The 20,896-nt window shown below is 38.7% G+C and overlaps 1 protein-coding gene across 1 annotated transcript; it reads left to right on the top strand.

Moving 5' to 3' along the window:
• The first annotated feature begins 1,692 nt into the window (after positions 1 to 1,692).
• LOC109409882 (uncharacterized) lies at positions 1,693 to 20,562 on the top strand. The gene is made up of 7 exons (XM_062860071.1): positions 1,693 to 1,873; positions 17,309 to 17,426; positions 17,511 to 17,618; positions 17,695 to 17,772; positions 18,362 to 18,478; positions 19,707 to 19,811; positions 19,884 to 20,562. The coding sequence occupies exons 2-7, from the start codon at positions 17,412 to 17,414 to the stop codon at positions 19,968 to 19,970; spliced, it is 510 nt and encodes a 169-aa protein (XP_062716055.1). The 5' UTR covers positions 1,693 to 1,873; positions 17,309 to 17,411; the 3' UTR covers positions 19,971 to 20,562.
• Positions 20,563 to 20,896: the final 334 nt, after the last annotated feature.

The following is a 20,896-nucleotide window of genomic DNA, read 5'->3' as shown; positions in this document are numbered from 1 at the left end:
CAAGAGCTAAACTTCAGGATAGTTTGGACGACCCTCAATGTCCCAAAGGTTCATTAAAATATATAGTAGACTTTAGGTTGGTCCAGTCAGCCCTATTGATTATGAAACGTTAATCAATATGTCAGATATAGCTGATGTTACGAATGCAGACCTGAACTTCTGAACTCATGGATAGTTTGGCTGACCTGGAACATTCCCATAGTGTCTCTAAATGACATTTCAGATTTCAAGAGCTTCATGGATCTCAGCAGATCCTATGCTATTATTTATTATTGTAGATTTGAAGGGCTTCATTATAGAAAGTTTGGACGACCGTGAATGTCCCAAAGGGATGTAATAAAAAAAAAGTAGTCTTCAGTTTGCTCCAGTAACTGCGGTTGATTATGCAGCGTTACTCAGTATAACAGATATGGATACTGTTACGAGTGTCCTGAAGTCCTGAACTCCAAAGAAGTTTGGCTGACCTGGAATATCCCTGTAGTGTCTCTTAATGTCATTTCAGATTTCAAGAGCTTCGCGAATCTCAGCAGGTTATGCAATACTATTATTTATGGCGAAAACACATAAAGTTATTCTTATAGATTTGCAGGACTATATTATAGAACAGTTTGGACGACCCTAGATGTCCCAAAGGTTTATAATAAGCTCTTAGACTTCAGATTGCTGCAGTAACTGCGCTTGATTATGTAGCGTTCCTCAGTTTAACAGATACGGATACTGTTACGAGTGTAGACCTGACGTCCTGAACTTCAAGGTAGTTTGGCTGACCTGGAATATCCCTATAGCGTCCATAAATGACATTGTAAATGTCAAGAGCTTCATGGATCCCAGTATCTTATGCAATGCTATTAGTTGTGGCGGAAATACATAAAATTATTCTTGTATATTTGAAGGATTTCACTACATGACAGTTTGGAACACCTAGAACATCCCAGAATATAAAACACCTTTTGATATTATTGATGAAGGCTAAATGGATACATATAAACGAAACCCACATCCAAGCTTAGCTTTTAGAACAACTGGTATGTCAATTATTTCGTTTTTTTTTTCAAACTTCATGGTGTTCAGGATGTTCTAGGTTCTCAATGAAGTCCCAAATACAAATATCCCAATTTTTCCCTAATAGAGGACCCAATTTGCAACAACTTTGCTGAAGACAGTATATTGTTTTATCGAATGGGTGAATTTATACAGCCGTTTCTATGTTGGGGTCATATATGACCCCTCCGGCTCCAAAGGGTTAAATAAAAAAAAAATGGAGCATAGAATAACAGTTGCTAGAATCTAGAATAGTTAGATACCATTTAAGCCATAAGGTTTCGCTCCCAGCCCTGTTATTGGCACTTTCGTAGACTAATCCAAATAGCTGTGTGATAGTGATTTGTTTGCACATTCCCTGTATTAAGAATTTGTAAGAAAAGTCAAAACATCTTTTATTCTCCCGTATATGGACTTCTTGCATTAAATTTCGTGAGACTTTTTTTTGGACAATTTATGGAGTTTATCATATCGAACGATGATATCGAATGACCGGCGTTTGAACTATGTACACCAATGCAACCGTTAGTTGTTGGTGTTAGTTGATACACTCTCTCTACTCTCGCAGAAATCTTATGCTGACCAGCAGAGGATGCCATGCGACATCTTAAGCTGGCAATCAAATATTCCGGTTCAGTCTCATTTTAGCCTTTCAAACGTTAGTACCTACTTATATAGTAATCAAGTTTTCAATCAAAACATATCTGTAAGAAGGTATAAGTTGCGAATTAAAAGGATTTGTGCAAGTGATTAATTGTGAACTGTGCACTGACTGATAAGCCGTGGTGTGGGTTGTTTTGATGACTTGCCGATAAAGGCTGCCTAAAAATAGGTGAATGATATCATATTTCGAGTCAGATTGATTAAGTCACGGCCCATTTTTCTCAAATCACCACGGAACTGGTTTTGTTCTTTTCGGAGGCCGGTATTTGAGACGTGTGAGCGCATCCATTCGGTTCTATCGTACGATCCTGCTAAATCTAGGACGATGATTCATTCCGAGCGCGCGACGCGAGAATGATGACGTACGTGCGTCATGGAACATGCGATGGTCGAGCCCCTTATTGTGCAGACGTGATTCGAACAAGTTGTAACACACCCTCACGGGTTTTATAAATAACCGCAACTGGTGGTAATGTAGGATTAAGGATGGATCCTAATGACTTAATATCTACAGTCCACAAAGGAACCATGTTCTTTTGCATTATGATTCATCATACGTCAGGCCCTTTATCTTCAGTGAAAAATCGTAATCAGCTGTGCGCGAAAGTGATTGCGTTTCTAGTTGCGTTTTCAAATTGTCTGTCACACGTGTCTCCTTCCTTTCTGCTTCGTTTTTTGAATTTATAATATCTGATCGCCAGAATGCATGCAACCGTTACTTGTGTTAGTTTAGTTGATACATAAGTTGCACAGAACTCTCTTGCTGGCTATGGAGAGGATGTAACGTTTAAAAATTTTAAGTCGATAAGCAAAACGGCTAAGTTTCTTCAGCATTAAAACCGATAGCAGTGCGTAGTTTCTTTTTTGAAGAAAATCTTCTCTGGACATCTACCGTGTAGAACACAGTGCAGAAGTTAGATATCTAGCTAATTTTAACGATCTGTGTGAATTTAATCGTGAAAGTTCGAGAAGCTAATACACTCGAAAAATTAATGAAGTAATACATATCCAGCATGTGCACAATGGACTATTCAATGAGAGCTTGAACTTCTTCATTGAACATCAGAGAAGACATCAATGCCTACTAAGACCCACGAGAATCATTTAGCAACAAAGTTGCTCAAAAAGTTTCAGAAAATCCCCGATCAACTGAGCGAGCACGCTGATATGATAAGACGTGAGGAGGGTTGTTTTAGAGCTCTGTTTGTCGATAAAGATGGTTTAAAAATAGGTTATGACATTTTATTGCGCATAATGAGTGCATTTTTGGAAGCACCAGCATTTGAGAGCCTGGCCTAGGGTTACCATATTGTGCACACATTAAAAGAGTACATTTCACAATTCTGATAAAAGAGTACAAAAGAGTACCGTAATTGAGTAAATGTTGATTTTTGCTATCTCAATCCATTGAGATTAAACACTATGGTCCACTGCATGAATTTATGCTGACCTGCTTACTCTCACGGAAAATTTGACGTTTGAGCGGTGCCAACACCTCTCAAACGTTAAATTTCGTGTGAGAGTAAGCAGGCCAGCATAAATTCGTGCAGTGGACCATACGATACTGAAGTTGGGGAACGATCAAAAATTACGTCCAACATTTGGGGAAGGGGGGGGGGGTCTAGAAAAATGTGACAGTACGTGTATTGGGTATAGGAAAATTGCGTGACAGAGGGGGGAGGGGGGTCTAGAAATCCCGAAAAACGATGGACGTAATATTTGAATCTTCCCTTGTTTGATTTTAAAATTATACTAGCTGACCCCGGCAAACTTTGTCTTGCCTACTGCGTTTTTTGACGTTTCAAGTCTTAAGCCAAGTCCTAGTCCCCGTTCAAAATTAATAATCCTACATTACAGAGATCTGCGGAGGCGGCCATTGTGAGCCAATCGTGCAGAGAGAACTGTCAAAGTGTAAGCCAAATGAACATGCTTATCGTTCGTAGAAAGGCGTCGTTTGAACGGTATTGCAATCGGAACTAAATAAATTGAAATTCAGTAACAAATTTTGAAAACGACGTATAATCAATGTTACACCATTGATTATACGTCGTTTTCAAAATTTGTTACTGAATTATTTATTTTTAATATCGAGAAATTGGCGGCATATGTAAGTTTGGTAAAAAGATAAAAATTATTAATTCTGCTTTCAAAAGCTCATGCTTATGACGACACTTTTGTTGCTGCACTTGTCGAAAAAACTTCCATTGCTACTTCTTGTTTCACTTCTGCCGATATGATTAGCGTAACACTTTTGCAAAAAATTTCAGATTTCTTCGATTTCTCCGCTATTTCAACAAAATTTTGAAAAAAATTCTACCATAATTAGAAAAAGTAAACAAAACAACTTGAACCACAACGAAGTCACGCACAAAGTTTGAACATCTAGCTTTGTAGTAAGTGTTGGCAGCTGTTGTAAACAAAATAAACAGCGTTGCCGAATCGACATATGTAACTTCCGCTCATCTCTATGTAGAGGATTTCTATTCAAAATGTATGAAGAATGGATTGTCCATGTTTATGGCATGTTTTATGGCTCATAAACCTTCCTTGGGTGAAAATTAACAGAACAAAACCAAGACGACCAAAATCGGACGTTCCGTTCGCGAGTTATGAGCGGTCCCACGTATACCACTGCATTTTTATATATATAGATAGATAAAACAAACGTAACAGCAAAACCACAGAGAAAAAGACATTGCAATCCGCTCGCTTTCCATTGATCAACGGTTCAGATTATGTGTAGTTGGTCAATTGGCCACTCGTGGCGTTGACATCGTTTTACTCCTGTTTGACGTTTGCTCACTACCGCCACCTTGTGATGGCCCAACCAAACACATTATGTTTATCATTGGGCGGTTACGTTTTCGTGACGATGTTTTTAATGAAATTTGTGTTACGTCTGTTTCTCTGTGAATAAAGGTAGGCATTTTTCAAATGAAGTGAAAACTAAAGTGGTGTCTACTTGGATAGTTATTACAGCGGATTCTAATTTCACTGAGAACTGTCAAAATATGTTGTTCTCTCGTAGATGAATTTCTTGCAATAGGTTTCGAAAGTCTTTTTTAGCACTCAATGCTTGTGCGAAAATGTTACTCACTGCTACATCGTCAGTTAAAAAAAATCAGCCTTCTTTTAAAATCTTATATTTCACTAAAAAAAAGATACTTTCTTTATTGTTCACCCTCTCTCCCGACTATTATGCGTCAAAGTGAAAATTTGAACCATTTTTGCAAAACACCGTTTCAACAACATTTTATTGTCGTCGCGATTGAAACCCGAAGTTTCTTCACACCCGACAATCGAATTTTCTCAAAATCCATAACTGAAATCTAACATCGGACGTAGTGCGCTGGACAGCGGACCTGGCCCTCTATCTAGCGCACTGTGCCCGACGTACGTCCGACACACGGTTTAGGAGAAAAATCGATTTGCGCGTGTCATTAATTCCGATTTTCAACTGCACGAACAATACAAGGAGCACATCATAATCTTAATAAACTAGTGTGATTAAAATATGGTAGAAAAATAAAACGAAAATTTATTTAATCTGCAGATGATAAGATCTATCGAAATGTTTGGTTAAATTGGATTAAAACGAGTTGAGTGAGTGGTAATATTTTGGACAGATGTATTTTTTGTAAAAAAGAGTACAATTGGGGCCATTTTACCAAAAAGAATAGTACGCCCAGTTTTTTGCTGAAAAAGAGTACATGTACTCTAAAAAGAGTACGTCTGGTAACCCTAGCCTGGCCTGCGATCCTGTGAGATCAAGAACGATGACATCATATTAGCGACTACGACGGTGGATAAGCCGGGAGACACTCTTTCTTTCTACGAGGTTTCTTATGGGTACATGTAACAATCCAAAAGCGACGCGACGACGAGACTGGTCTGATGACGCACATGCCGCAATGGCGAGAACATGCGCGACGGTCGAGCCCCTCTTGAAGGTGTGATATCAAAAGTAAAGAAAAGTGAATTACATCACACCCTCAACTCGACGGCACTTGTTTTATGGCTTAGAAAAGTGAGATTGGTGATCGGATTGGCGCACTATATTAGTGAAACTATTCCATGTTTTTTCGTGATTTGCACGTGTGAGTGTTTAGACACATTCTACGCTCCCACAGTGTTTTATTTTGCCGATTTCGTGCGCTTTTTTAATAACGTTTCAACCGATGATTTTAGCGATATAGTTTCTTCGGAGAAGTTTCTACATTAGGCAAGGCGCTTCTTTTGACATAAAGAGTTGAATGATCAATCCACCTATAAGTGATATAAAAAAAAATTTTTTTCGAAAAATGTAGAGAGACGTTTGATGTCTTCGGCAAAGTTGTGCAAAATGCAATTTTGAACAACTTTGTCAAAGACGCCATAATGCTGAATCTCATACTTTACGAGATATATTGCGTTGTATGTGCATGACCCATATAGCCGAGGCGGTAAGCGCACGGGTATTCAGCATGACCATGCTGAGGGTGACGGGTTCGATTCCCGGTCGGTCCAGGATCTTTTCGTAAAGGAAATTTCCTTGACTTCCTTGGGCATAGAGTATCTTCGTGCCTGCCACAATACACATGCAAAATGGTCATTGGCAGAGGAAGCTCTCAGTTAATAACTGTGGAAGTGCTCATAGAACACTAAGCTGAGAAGCAGGCTTTATCCCAGTGAGGACGTTACACCAAGAAGAGGAGAGGAGTGCATGACCCCCAGAAATCATATATTTCATCATAACTTTTGAATGGGATTTTTGAGATTTTTTGCGTCTTCTACAAAGTTGTTTGGAATGTAAAAATACATGTTTTTGCTGAACATCGAAAACCGCTGGCTTTTGAAATAAGAAAATTATTTACAAATTACTAATTTTTATATGGTAACTTTGAACTCGTGTTACTTTTTTCGGCGCAAAATGGCGCAGAGAACCGTATCGAATAATGAAATAACTATATTTCTACTATATGAAAATGGCTTCAACTTTTGTATGCAGGTGTATTCTTTATGTGTCATGGTAAATATACAAACAATTATCAAATATTGAAATTATTTAATAACTTCTTAATTTAAAGAGATAGAATGTCGCAATGTTCAGCAAAATTGTGTATTCTTGTATGCTCAACAACTTTCTAAAACATGAAAAAATGGTAGAAAATCTTGGTGAAAAGCTATGATTATTTTAACGAATTATAAAAAAAACATATTTAAAAATCACTCAGATATTGATTTTTATTATAACTTTTAATCCATAAGTTTTGCATTATTTGCATGTTCTGCAAAGTTGTTGAGCATATAAAAATACACAATTTTGCTGAACATTGCGACATTCTATCTCGTTAAATGAAGAAGTTATTAAATAATTTCAATATTTGATAATTGTTTGTTTATTTACCATAACACATAAAGAATACACTTGTATACAAAAGTTTAAGCCATTTTGATATAGTAGAAATATAGTTGTTTCATTGTTCGCAACGGTTCTCTGCGCCATTTTGCGCCGAAAGCAGTTAGACGAGTTCGAAGTTACTCTATAAATATCAGTAATTTGTAAATAACTTTGTAATTTTAAAAGCTAGCATTTTTGAATGTTCAGCAAAAACATGTATTTTTACATTTCAAACAACTTTGTAGAAGACGCAAAAAATCTCAAAAATCCCGTTCAAAAGTTATGATGAAATATATGATTTCTAGGGGTCATGCACATACAACGCAATATATCTCGTAAAGTATGAGATTCAGCATTATGGCGTCTTTGACAAAGTTGTTCAAAATTGCATTTTGCACAACTTTGCCAAAGACATCAAACGTCTATCTGCATTTTTTGAAAAAATATTTTTTTCATCTCACTTATAGGTGGATTGATCATTCAACTTTTTATGTCAAAAGAAGCGCCTTGTCTAATGTAGAAACTTCTCCGAAGAAACTATATCGCAAAAATCATCGGTTGAAACGTTATTAAAAAAGCGCGCGAAATCGGCAAAATAAAACACTGTGGCTCCGTATCATCAATACCATTTTTTCTAAGTTGAGTTATGGCATATTTGACATTTTTATCATTCCGTTTCGGTATGACTCTGCAGCCATAGGTAATCCTTGCGCTGATGGTGGGTACACAATCATCATCATCATCATCATTTGACATTTTTATCACATTCTACATTACTTTTGCCATCCAAAAATGTATTCGACATGATATTAGTATGAAAATAAATATAAATTGAACGACGATTAAGATTAACATTAAAATCGAGATTTTAAGTCATTTAGGCACACTTTTCATCCAAACTGTCGTATTTTAAACACCAACACACTGATTTTTCAAAAGTCTTCCATCATTTGTAGATAAATGTTTGTAGATTTTTTAGCATAAAAAGATTTTTAATCGGAAGACTTTACAACTCTGAAATATGGCTGATCATAGTATGGGTTTTTATTGCGTTGTAACGTCACGAAAAATCAACATTTTTAAATTTTAATAAAATACAGAAAACGTTACAAATATGAAATTTTGTATGCTCTTTGTACTCGAAAAGATCTTTCAAATGAGACTAAAAAGAAAATCGGTTCACGGAAGCCTGAGTTTCACCTGGTTGAAGTTTGCGTTGTAACGTCACGAAAAAAAGTTCTGTGGAAAAGACCAAATCTTTCTGGCTTGGACGGCTTCTGAATTGGACAAACGTAGTTCTATATTCAAAACAGTTTCGTACTCGTTGTGTATGAGCTCTTTTTCAAGATATCGTTTATAAATTGCGTACCATTGACCGTTCATAAATTACGTAGACTTTTAAAGGACGGGGGAGATGGTGTTTGGCCAAAATCTACGATGTAATTGTACTGTGATATTGTAAAGTTTTTTAATCGTAATCAAATACCACTCAAACCGAAGATTTCTATGATATCAGCGGCCAACAGACGAAACACTGACGAAATTACAATGGTATTAAGTTGGCCAAAGACTTACAGTTGATGGATAGTTGGATTTAAAGTTCCACCAACAGGCGGCGCAAATTTTAAATTTCATACATCTCAGAATCCCCGTTTGTTTGGTAAGTAAAGGACTTGCAGTTGATTTACCAATAGATGCGAGATTTTGCCACTAGAAGACGTTAGTTTCCATTTTTCAAAAGCAGGAAAGGGATTAGAATTTATTGAAATAGTAGTTTACGCAACAAGGTGCAGAATGAAGATTTTTACAGCACGAGTTGTACACTATAAGTACGACGAGTGCTGTAAAAATCGAGTTCTGCACCGAGATGCGTACAACGTTTTTTGCAATTTCATAAATTACCACTTGAGGACAGTTTTAACAAAACTTTTACATCAAACTGCACACTGATGTTCATAGCCAACGTTTAAGAAAATCTGATCATAATAGATTATACTGTGCAGTTGTCACAATTTTTCATAACTGCGTCCATAAAGCATCAAGAAGTTGACCAAAACTGAAAACAGTGCTGTAATGGTTCATTACGCAACGCAAATCAGTGCTGTAATGAATCATTACAGCACTGTTAATTAGGTGTGGGAAAGTAGGCCGTTTCCTGTCAGATTAGCGTGAGGTAAAACAGCCTATTACGATGAGAAATTGCAAAGTATTTTACAAGCTGGAACTTTTTTCACTTTGGACATATTCAAATGAAATAGTAATCAAAGATCAATATATAGTTCTTAACTTTCAAAATTTAATTTGATTTGATTCACTTATTCCTAAGATATAAGAGTTAATAGAAGAACAGTTAAAATATGATTCTGCTTAAATCGCTCCATCTTTGTGTAGAGCTAACCAATCAAGTCCAATTTTGTAGAAATTACAGATAACAAGATGAGGAACTATCAGTCAAGATTTGAGAATTTTTGATATATTTTATAAAAAGTTACGGCTTGTTGAATGTGTTTTGGGTAATTAAAAAAAAATGCAAAATTGAAAATTTGCAACTACCACCACTGTGTGGCAGAAATTAATACCATACAGCTATTAAACTGAAAGTCCTTGATCTACCAAACAACTTTAATGATGCAACCATCTTTCCAAATAATCACGATCCTGAGATAAGTAAAACTAAAAATGTGTATGCCCTCTAGCGCATCCTAGTGGAAGGATTTGAAATCATACGGCCCATCAATTGAAACTTCTTGACCAGCCAAACAATTTCGTCGAGGACACCAACTGTCTAAATAGTTAGGATCTTGAAATATATGGCATGCATATTACGTCAGTGTTACATTTATTTTAGATATAACAAGAATCACCGACAAACAGACGTAACACCTACGAAATTGAAACTCATATATCTCAGGACTCTAATTACTTAGACTTTAGACTTTTAGAATGTTGATGTCTTTGGAAAAGTTGTTTATCTTGTCAAGAATTTTCAGTTTAAAAGCCGTTTGGTTCAAGTTTCTAACTGACTAGTGGTAGTTGAAATTTTGAAAAATCATGCGCTTTATATTTATTCAAAAAATATTCAACATGTTGTAACTTTTAATAAAGTGCCCAAAAATTCTGCCAAAAAATAGTTTTTCAACTAGTCAAAATTTGTTGAAAACTTTTTGAGAAATTCTAATCATTTGTAAACTATTGTAAACTTTTAATTAGCGTCGCCCAGTGTGTCAAAATATCACATCCAATAGTAAATCAGCTGTAAGTTTTTGACTTATCAAACAACTTTGCCAAAAACACTAACTCTCTAAGTAATTATGACTCTGACATATATAGGATGATTCTTTTTTGTCAGAATTAGGTCTATTTGTCTCTGGAATCACAGAAATTGATGCCCCTAACTGGTATGCAGATCCTCAGGTATGTCTTGGGTTCAATAACTGCTCGCACATCTTAAAGCGTTTTTAATTGAATCAACGACATTGCATAAATTATTGAAAAAATGTGTTATTCGACGGCGTGATTAGTTTTATGCTGCAAAATCTCAATAGGTATCTTGCGGTGCGAAGTAATGAATATCAACGGTTTAGTCTTTGGGACAAAATTAGATGAATATGGGTGGTACTAGGCCGAAGATGGGCACCATTAACCTTCATGAAGGAGTTTTCATACTAGTGATAGCAATAACTTGGCCCTCCGAGCCATTTATCACAAAACGGATTTTCAATAGAATAAAGTTCCCTTTGAAGCAGTGAAGATAATGCAATGATGTATTTACAAATTCGGGTAAATTTGGCTGATTATTCTGATTCTAACATGATGTGCATTTTCGTGACGTTACAACGCGAGCAGAACCCTGTTTGAAACTGAACGGGCGTTGTAACGTCACGAAATGTAAAAGTCGATTATCCAAAAACAAATCCAAAATTTAAATGTTTTATTCCATTGAATTGAAGAACAAACCAATAAATTTCAATGGCGTAAAAAAAATCAGAATATCATGAAAATTCGAGCAGATTTTTTAAGATGTTGGTAGCGCGATAGAGAGGGTCGGATTCTAGCGCGTTGTAACGTCACGCTACAAATACGCATTTTGAACACGTTTTTCTAATGAAAACTAAATGTTCAATAGGTCAAATATATCAGAAATTTTACAAGGAATCCGAATATGAAAAAAATATTTTGAGGTTTACGCTCGTTTTTATGAGTTATAGTGCAAAATCTGACTACGTATGCGTCAAAACGTTGTAACGTCACGGTAGAATGTGTCTTCCAGGTTTCTTGGTGGAAAAACTAATATTTTGTTCTGATGAAAATTGTCAATGCTGAGACGTAGAAAATTAGGATAGACATTTATCTTGATCTTGACAGTCTACGAAGGTACCATGCGCTTTTGCATTATTTCATCATTTGTCGGTACCATTGGCGTACCTAGCTTTTTCTTTTTTCTCGCGCACTCTCCTAAGCAAACACAAGAAAGAGAAAAATGAAAGAGGGGGCACAGACCCCCTCTTGCATCCTGCCCTCTCTCGCGTTTGTTTAGGTGAGTGAGTAAGAAAAAAGAAACAGCTAGCTACGCCAATGGTCGGTACATGCGCGGGTGGTCACTGTTTGTCTGTATTTTCTTTGTTCTGATTTGTTGTGATCTCGGCCGATTGAATTATAAAACGGCTCATGGTGATACCATCGTATTTATCATCGCTTTTCATAATTTCTGACGTCCAATTTTTGAATAGCAATTCACTTGAAGTGCTCTTAGGTCCTCTTCAACGGCAAACAGCCACCTTGTGCACTGACTGCCATGGTGGCATCGGCCTATCCTGCCGTCTATTGAATGTTATCGTTGCTTGTCGCTCTTCCGTTCATTCTTGTCACGTGACCAGCCCACCTCATCCTGCCGTGTTTTATTACCTTGGTAACATCCTTTTCGTTTATACAATTGGCAGAGCCTTTGATTAATGGGACGCCACCAGACGCCATTGAAGTTTTTTTTCATTATTTTCGTGATTTCTAGAACAATCAGAGAATTTGTTGGGTACTTTTCACCCAATGAGATGGTATGCTAAAGCCGGAAAACATCTACCACTCCGTCGCTCTTGGAATAGATGCGGAGCTGTCCTCAGAAAGGATAGAGTTAGGAACCGACCTCCCCATTAGGGCCTGGGCCTGTCCATAAACTACGTAGGCTTTTAGGAGGTGACGAGAGGTCTGACATGGCCAAAAATAAGTCTACGTTGTTTATGGATAGCGCCTTATCGCGGTACGATTAATATGGCCTTTCCCTTTATCTGTCGCTTCGTTATATCTACCGAACAGGAAGTTCTGGCTGGAGAATATTCCTGAACCCAGGCTGCTCCTCATCACATCAACCACATCATCGGGCATGGAGAAGTCGGTGCCAATAAACATGGACTCACTATTTTGAACGACAGCTCAAATACGTTCTATCGAACGAACAGCATGAACACGGATAATATCGTAGAATGGACCATAGATAAATATCACATGATTGAAGGCTAGAATCAGATATACGAAAAATTTACCTGGGAGGCGGACCCGAACCTGCATGGAAGTGACCATCCGCCAACCTTGGTCGCCCTAGCGAGAAGCACCATACCATTCAGGAAGCACAGATGAGAATTCGACCAGGCGGACTGGACCAGCTTCCAAGAGTAGATCGAAGCCTGGCTTGATGGCAATCCTCCGGAAAACATCATAGACCTCTCTGCCCTCATCGGCAAGGCATCAATGGACTCGATTCCGTCAACCTGCCCCAACCCGGGCCGGAAGGCGCTCCACTGGTGAACAGACGAGGTGAAGAATTCGGTCAAGGCCCGGCGGTAAGCCATGAGGCGCTTGAAGAGACTACCAATTGGACATCCAAGTTATCCGAGAAGCGAAAGACGCGTCATGGACCTCGTTTCTAAACCAGATAAGCGACAACCAATCTGCATCTGAACTTTGGGGGCGACTAAATGCCTTGCAAGGGAAGCGCGAAGAGGCACCAGGAAGGACTAGGCCTAAAAAATAGGCAGTATTACGACCAGAGACCCGATTACTATTGCCGACGCCCTCGGCGACCATTTCGGTGAAGCGTCATCACTCAATAGGTACATCACCAATTTTGTCGTGCCTCCGGATCATGGACAGAAGTTCAATCTATCTTTCACGATGGATGAACTAATCTTCGCCCTTCGAAAGGCCAAAGGTTATTCAGCTGGTTTGGACGATATCGTTTACCCGATGCTCCGAAAGCTCCCCCAGCTCGGCAAGCAGTTTCTCTTGGACACTATCAATAAATAATGGCTGAACGATACCTTGCCCAGAAGTTGGGGACACAGCGTCGTCATGCCAATCCCAAAAGGCCCGGACCCACAAATGCTGTTGACAATTTTCGGTCCATCACCCTTACCAGCTGCGTTGCTAAAGTGATGGTATGCCTGGGGAAACGAAGTCTTTTGTGCATCATTTGGAACGTATGGGCAGTCTGTATCACAAGTAGCACGCCTTCTTCAGGGCTGCATACGGTACAGGGACGTACATGGCAGCGCTGGGTCGAATTTTAGACCAAGCAATGGATAGAGGAGACCATGTTGAAGTGGCATCGTTAGATCTACATCTAGCAAAGGCTTACAACAGGGCCTGGATGCCGGGGGTCCTGCAACAACTCATCGGTTGGGGCGTAACTGGACACTGTCTCCATTTTATCAAGCTGCCGTCCGAATCGTATCCGGCTTGCCATCGACACCAGCCCTGTCGGCCTGCGCTGAGGCTAGTATACTCACGCTAAAATTCAAACTTGTCCTGGCGACCGGCTGCCGAACCGTTAGCTACCTACAAAGCAGAGATGTACTGTACCGATGGATCAAAAAAGGAATACACTGCAGAAACGGCAATGCGTATCACCGGCTAGGAGGCCAATGCTCTGTTTTCTCCGCTGAGGCAGCAGCGATTCAACAACTTCAACAATGTTCAACCTACTTCATTGAACAGGACTATTGTCTCGGACTCAGCCAGCGTGACCGACGCCTTGCAATCCCCAATCATATGGGTGCCAGGCCATTGCGGCATCCAAGGAAATAAAGGAGCCGATAGCCTGGCAGATCTTGGTCGAGAAGACTGCTAAGGACTGTATCGTTAATTATGAGTACACCTGAAAATTGCTGTATTTGAAAATGTTTCATATATTTTGTAAATTAAATTCAATTTCATTGCTCATTGACGACCAGAAAAGCCCATGGTTTCATTATATATTTAATTTTTCGTGGATCTTGCAAGCTATCGAACCTTCTTCTTGGTGTTCTTCATAAGGTTTTGGACAACCGTTCCGTCGATGGTTTTGCTTGGCTTGATCCAGTTTTTCTTGAATTTGATGACGTCATCTACTCTTCTATCCTTCTAACCCGAAACATACCGGGCGATGACGTCAAAGTCTGGGAGATCTACGAAATATGGAACAATATATGGCCAAATCAGCAATACTTCACCCGGAAGGTTAAACCCAGCCTGTTGCGATGGCCAGACCTCTTATCTCGGAGGGACCAAGTGTTCCTATCGAGACTCCGCACAAGACCCACAATAATCTCATACAATTAGGGAGGATCGGGAGACTTCCGACTTCAATGCACGGTCTGTTCGGAGCCAAACACGGTTGACCACTTCATAGCGAACTGTAAAACCCATGAACATCTACGAAACCAATACTAACATCCAAAGCGTTCTGTCGCCAGATGGAGCTCGACAAATGACCCTTTGACTTTTTCTGAAGGGTGCTTCGACCACGAAGCCCACGATTACGCGCATCTGTATCATCCATCATGATGAAAGCAGTTCTGGTAGATGGTATGATTACCTCTAAACGTAGTGTCCAACACACCTTCTGCAGCGCTACGATGCCGAACCCGCGGTCCTTCAGTAAATCGGCGAGTATGCGGGTGCTCTTAATGAATTTGAGAGATCCGCAGTACCACGTAACGAGTTCCCAATCGCAAATCTTTTTTTCGCTGGGGTAGTCAGCAATTGTAGCGGTTCGTATTCTCTTGTTGATTACTCGCTGCTTGGTTTCTCACGGCCGGCTCACCCCGGTCAATTTACTGTCCGGAGGGCGGCCCCAGCGAGTTTGCCGAAGCAAACCCCCCGTTCCTGTCTGCACATGACCAAAGCTCCCACCGGGTTTGGTTACTTGATCTTCCCTAAGGTTGCTCGTAACCCGATCGGCTCCAACTAGGAGGTAGGGATCGAAGTTGCATGGCAGGGAGCTGAAGGACTTTACAAGAGGTCTCCCAAGTAACATTTTGATGGCCAATTAGTCTTGCAGAGGTTCTTAGAACCGTCATAAAACCTTTTACCTTTTATTTAGGTATTATGATGGTTCTAAGAACCTCTTTTAGTATATTTGACTTGAAAATGTTACCTGGGCTGAACCGCTGTGCAAGTCTTTACCGTTCCTGCTCCAAATATGCCTGATGAGATTCCCCAGAATTTGCTTCAAGAACGTTCTTTAGGGATCCCTCCAGGAGTTACTCCAGGAGTTCATCCTGTGATTCGTCCAAAAACTCCCGCTATAATTCCTCCAGTGATTTCTCCTAGGATTAATCCAGAAAATTCTCACGGAATTCCTCCAGGAATACCTGCTGAGATTCCTCCAGAAATTTTTGTGTGACTATTCAAATGTTTTTCCATGAATTCCTCCAAGACATCCTCTTGGCATTGCTCTGTGGATTTCACCAGGAACTTCTCTAGGAGTTTCCTTGATATTACCCGTTGGAATTCCTGCTGCAGAAGTTTATTCTGTGATTTCTCCAGGGATTTTCCAAAACTTTCTTCTAGAAACTCCTTTTGTGCTTCCTCCACAAATTTTCCCAAGGATTTCTTCCGGAATTTCTTCAAGGGTTCATCCAGGAATTTCTTTGGGGTTACCTCTAAAAATCTTTGCTGGAATTCCTCCAGGTATTCTTGATGGTATTTATCCAGAGAGTCCTGCTGTTATTTTTCCATGGATTTCTTCAGAAATATATCCATCAGGTAATCCTTTAGAAATTCGTCCAGAAAGTTCTCTTAGTGTTTCTACTCGATATCTTCTTAAGATATTTTTATAAATTCTTGCTAGGATTGCTTCAAAACTGCTATTGGGATCTGCTAAGACATTTCTGGTATGAATTTTCCTGAATATTTATCTTGGTTTCTCGCGCAATACATGCAAGCCTCGCAATTGCAATGATTGGAGATGTTTCAGTTGGAAAATACTTGAGAAATCCCAGTAAGAATTCCTTCAGAAATTCTAGTACGAATTCCTGAAGGAACCTCCAGCAGTCATTTCTGGAGATATTCTAAGAAAAACTCCTAGAGAAATCCTTGAAGAAATCATAGGACGCAAAGCTGGGGAAATTATAGGAGGGATCCTAGCAGGCATTCCTGGAGAATTCTCGTTTAGAATTTCTCCAGGATTTTTTGCTCAGACTTCCTAGGCATTTTCAGATGGTATTTCTGCAAATATTATTCCAGGAATTTCTAGAAGGTGTTCAGCAGGAATTGCTTGAGGAATTCCAGCAAGACTCCCTGGAGGATTCTTACCACTAATTCCTGGAGAAATCCCAACAGAAAGTCTCAAAGAATGTCAAGTGGATTTTCAGACGGAATTCTCAAAAAAATTCCTTGAAGAAATGCTTGAGTAACCCTGAAGGAATTCTTGGAACAAAATGACTGGATAAATTTCTTGATGAACCTATGGAGAAATTACAGCAGGAATTGCTGGAGGATTCCCATCAAGAATAACTGACAGAATTCTAGTAAGATTGTCTAGCGGTAATCCCACTGAGGCATTCTTTGGAAGCATCAGTCTTGGAAAAATCTCCGGAGAAGCCACCGGAGGTGTTATAAATCACAGAAGTAATTTCTGCAGAAATATCAGCAGCCATTTTTGGGAGAATTTCGAAAGCAATTTCAGGAGGAATCATTGCAGAAATCACTGGAGCGGGTATTTATTGGAAAAATCTCTAAAATGCGGTTTTTCTCAATATGCATAGCACTACGACTTCGCAACAAGTGGGTATTAGAAAATAGCGATGCTATGTTTTTACCTAATTATTTTAATCGTCGAAAACTTTGTCGATATTCAGATACGCATCATACAACAAACTTTTCCAAACGTTTAAATACTCATGCATATATGATTACATGTAATTCTTTTGTAATTAACTGTAAAATTTCAAATTTTTCTTTTCTTTCCAGATATAAACATATCAAGCATTTGAAATCAGTAGCATTTGGAATTCATCGTTGGTAGTACTCTAATAACAAGATTGCGTTTTTTTTTCAACGTGAACTTCCGAAAATGAACAACCTCTTGGTGAGTTCCTATGAGCTGATATTTTTTTTTAGTTTGACAAGCTTGAGAGAAGCCCAATTTCTTATTTTTACTTTTTTTTATCAGATCGATACGACTTCGTCGAGTATAGTGGAAGAACCCAGCCAGGATAACCAAGCATTGGTTATGTGTGAGACAACTACCATTTCCGTTGATTCAGAACCAAACATTTCGGTAAGTTTTTCCTGTGTAACAGATTTCTGTGTTCCATCAAGCTTGATACGAATATATATATTTTTCTTTTCTTCAGAACAACTTCAACCTAGCAAGTATGGCAAGAAAGAACGGCATTTCCGGTATTTTTGTTCGTTCTGAATCAAGCATTTCGGTAAGTTCTTTCTATATAATAGTTTTTTTTTTGGCAATTTCTTGACTTTTCTTAGGCTAATCAAGCCAAATGGCAAATGCAATGTAGAAAATGCTTTGACATTCATGTACACAACACAAACACGTGTTCGACGAATAAATCGAATTCAGTTTTACACCATCACACGACGGCATATAGAGATGGTCAAGTGGCTCCGTAGCTTGGAGGAATAGAAGCGTACGTCTTGTGAATTTGGAGTCGAGGGTTCGATTCCTACTGGAGCACGTGGATTTTTTTTCGCTATTTAAGTTTGTTCATCAAATGAGTTCATGTTGTGTACCTGAATGTCCAAGCATTTACAAAATTATAGATTTTTGTTTTCAAGTTTGTGAAAATACATTGTTTTCAAGTTTGAGAAAATACATTTCTTTTGTTCAGAACAATATGAACCTAGCAGAGAATGTGACACATTCAGCCAGGATAACCTGGCATATGAATGAGACAACTAATATTTTCGTTAGTTCAGAATGAAACCTTTGGATAAGTTCAAAAGAAATTTTCTTTGTTTCATCAAGCTTCAGAAGAATCTATTTGTTTATATTTTGTTTAGAATACAATTCCGGCAAGTATGGTGAAAGAGCAACTCACATCCAGTCAGGAGAACACAGGATTGCTTAATGCGGATGTGACGACTAGTATTTCTGTCGACTCAGAATCGAGCATTTCGGTGAGTTCAATAGAGGTTATACATTTAAAGAGGAATAATGTCACTTACCTAACATCTTTTGATGGCGGAAAAAGGCATGGACACAGAGAAACAGACGTTACACTCCACCAGCTTCCCATCGATCACTTTTTAGCGGTTGATTCAACTTTTGGGTAGTAGGTCGATTGACCTTTCAAGTCGCTGGTATCGTTTTTGATCCTGTCTGACGTTTGCTCACTACCGCCATCTATTGATGGCCCGGCCAAATACAGTACGTTTAGCTTTGGGCGGTTACACTTTCGTGACGATGTTTTTGAAATTAAATTTGTTACGTATGTGTTACGTATGTTACGTGTGTTATGTGTGTTTCTCTGTGGCATGGAAATAAGTGTCAATGCGTAAAGGTAGTCATATGACAGGTATATACCCGGCACGTTCATGAACGAGAAAAAGGGAACACCAGCTACACACTTAGAAAAAATGACGGATTACGGTAAAATTTTACCGTAATCTCAACAGCTGAACGTACGGTAAAAAGTTCGGTGATTTTTCAAACCACTGAACGTACTGCGAATCTCAGGAAAATGCATCTGTCAAAATTAACGGAACGTTCGGTACTTTTTACAAATTTACCGTAAAAATCGCAGATCGTTCGGTATGTTTGTTTACAAATGAATTCTCAATATCACTGAACGTGCGGTAAATTTTACAAATTTACGGCGATTTTATGCGAGCACAAAAAACAATATTTTCATAAAAACGTCGATGATGGGATTGAATTCATGACCTTCTGATCAGGAACCACACTTGCTGCCACTGTACAAGAGAGTCTTGCTTGGAGATGATGCACAAATTCTAATAGAAGAATAGAACTGATGCTCGAAGCTGCCGGCGTGGCTGTCAAACGCATTTTACAGTAGTACGGTAAAAAAGTCCCATCACTGATCTGTTCGGTAAAATATTCACAGGTCTCCTGTAAATTTGTCTGATTTCACCGGTTCTTCGGTGATTTCTTAGATTTCACCGATTTTATCCTGCAATTTCATCGTTTTCGCCGTAATACTGTAGTTTGCTTGTTTACAGACCAGTTTCGGTTATTTTTTTTTACCGAATACTGTAAATTATTCTAAGTGTGTACATTCGCCCTCTACAGTCTCTAAACTCTATGTAATGTTTCTCCTATATGATAATAGATTACTATACTTCATCAATTTTTGAAAACATCTAAGATTTTTTATTTTTTTTTCAGAACAAAACGAACCTAATAAGTATGGTGGAAGAACAAGACATACCAAATCAGGATAGCCAAACATCCATCTCTATCTTGTGGGCAATTGCAATGCCTCAACTAATGGTAATTTTCATTCATTTTACTTCCCTAATCTTTTAAACAATCGTTTAACCTCTATTCTCACCCATCTTACAGATGATCTGGAAGGCAACAATAATTCTGATGGCTTCTTTGGTCAAACTGACGTCGCTGGATTCCAAGCGGTGGGTTCATTGCGTTTGAATTGGCTAGCGATGTTCCGGAATTCCTCCTTCGTATCAAGGCCTACTGGACGGAGCGGAGATGGTGCCGGGTTGTGATCGAGATCATCGCCCTGGCAGCGTTTGTAGTTTCGGTGACCGAGGCCGAAATCCTGTGGCGTTATCATGGTCCCTGTGGCAAAGCTGATTACCATGGTGGCCAAGGTTCGAGATGGCTACGAATGGTATCTCGGGAAGAAGACGCAACGTGTGGAGTGGACTGAGATATTTGCTATTTTGGCTGAGGTATTGGAGTTGATTGCCTGGTTTTTGGACGAAGAAGTGGACAATTTTATATGCAAAATAACATCAGTTATCAAAAACGTCTGGGCATTTGATGTCTTCGTCAGCATTGCCATTTACGGTATAAAAAATATAAAAAAATATAAAATATATAAAATATGTAGGACATATATTTTATACATAAAATTTAGAAGAACATCCAACGAGATTAGAAGCGATAATATCGAGTTGGAAGAAATAACTACTTTTGCTTGATACTTTTCTGTTAAATTCTGAAATTATTACGAATTAATGTGCCTTGAATAATATATGTTCTACTTATACATACACAATTTTCACGTAGGTTTCTTATATTTGAATATCACTGTCCTAGCAAGGGTGATTCACAAATTACGTCACACGTTTATATTACTTTTGTATCACACCCTCCGGACCTTCATTCAAAGCTGCCCTGGTTGTCCATTAGACGTATCAAATTGAAAAGTCACAAAAGGAATATTTCGAAAACTATAGTTGCATATGCTACATGATCGTAACGACAAACATCATTAATCGCACCACACCGTCAATCAATTATTTAACCGTACGTATTTCAAATAAATTCATGCAAAACTAGTAAAACTGACCAGATTTTTAACAGCACCTCCGATCCAGTACGATCAATAT

The sequence above is a fragment of the Aedes albopictus genome, chromosome 3 (genome assembly GCF_035046485.1).
Source record: "Aedes albopictus strain Foshan chromosome 3, AalbF5, whole genome shotgun sequence".
In the NCBI taxonomy this organism is placed as follows: domain Eukaryota; kingdom Metazoa; phylum Arthropoda; class Insecta; order Diptera; family Culicidae; genus Aedes; species Aedes albopictus.
This window is presented reverse-complemented; position numbering and strand designations above follow the sequence as displayed.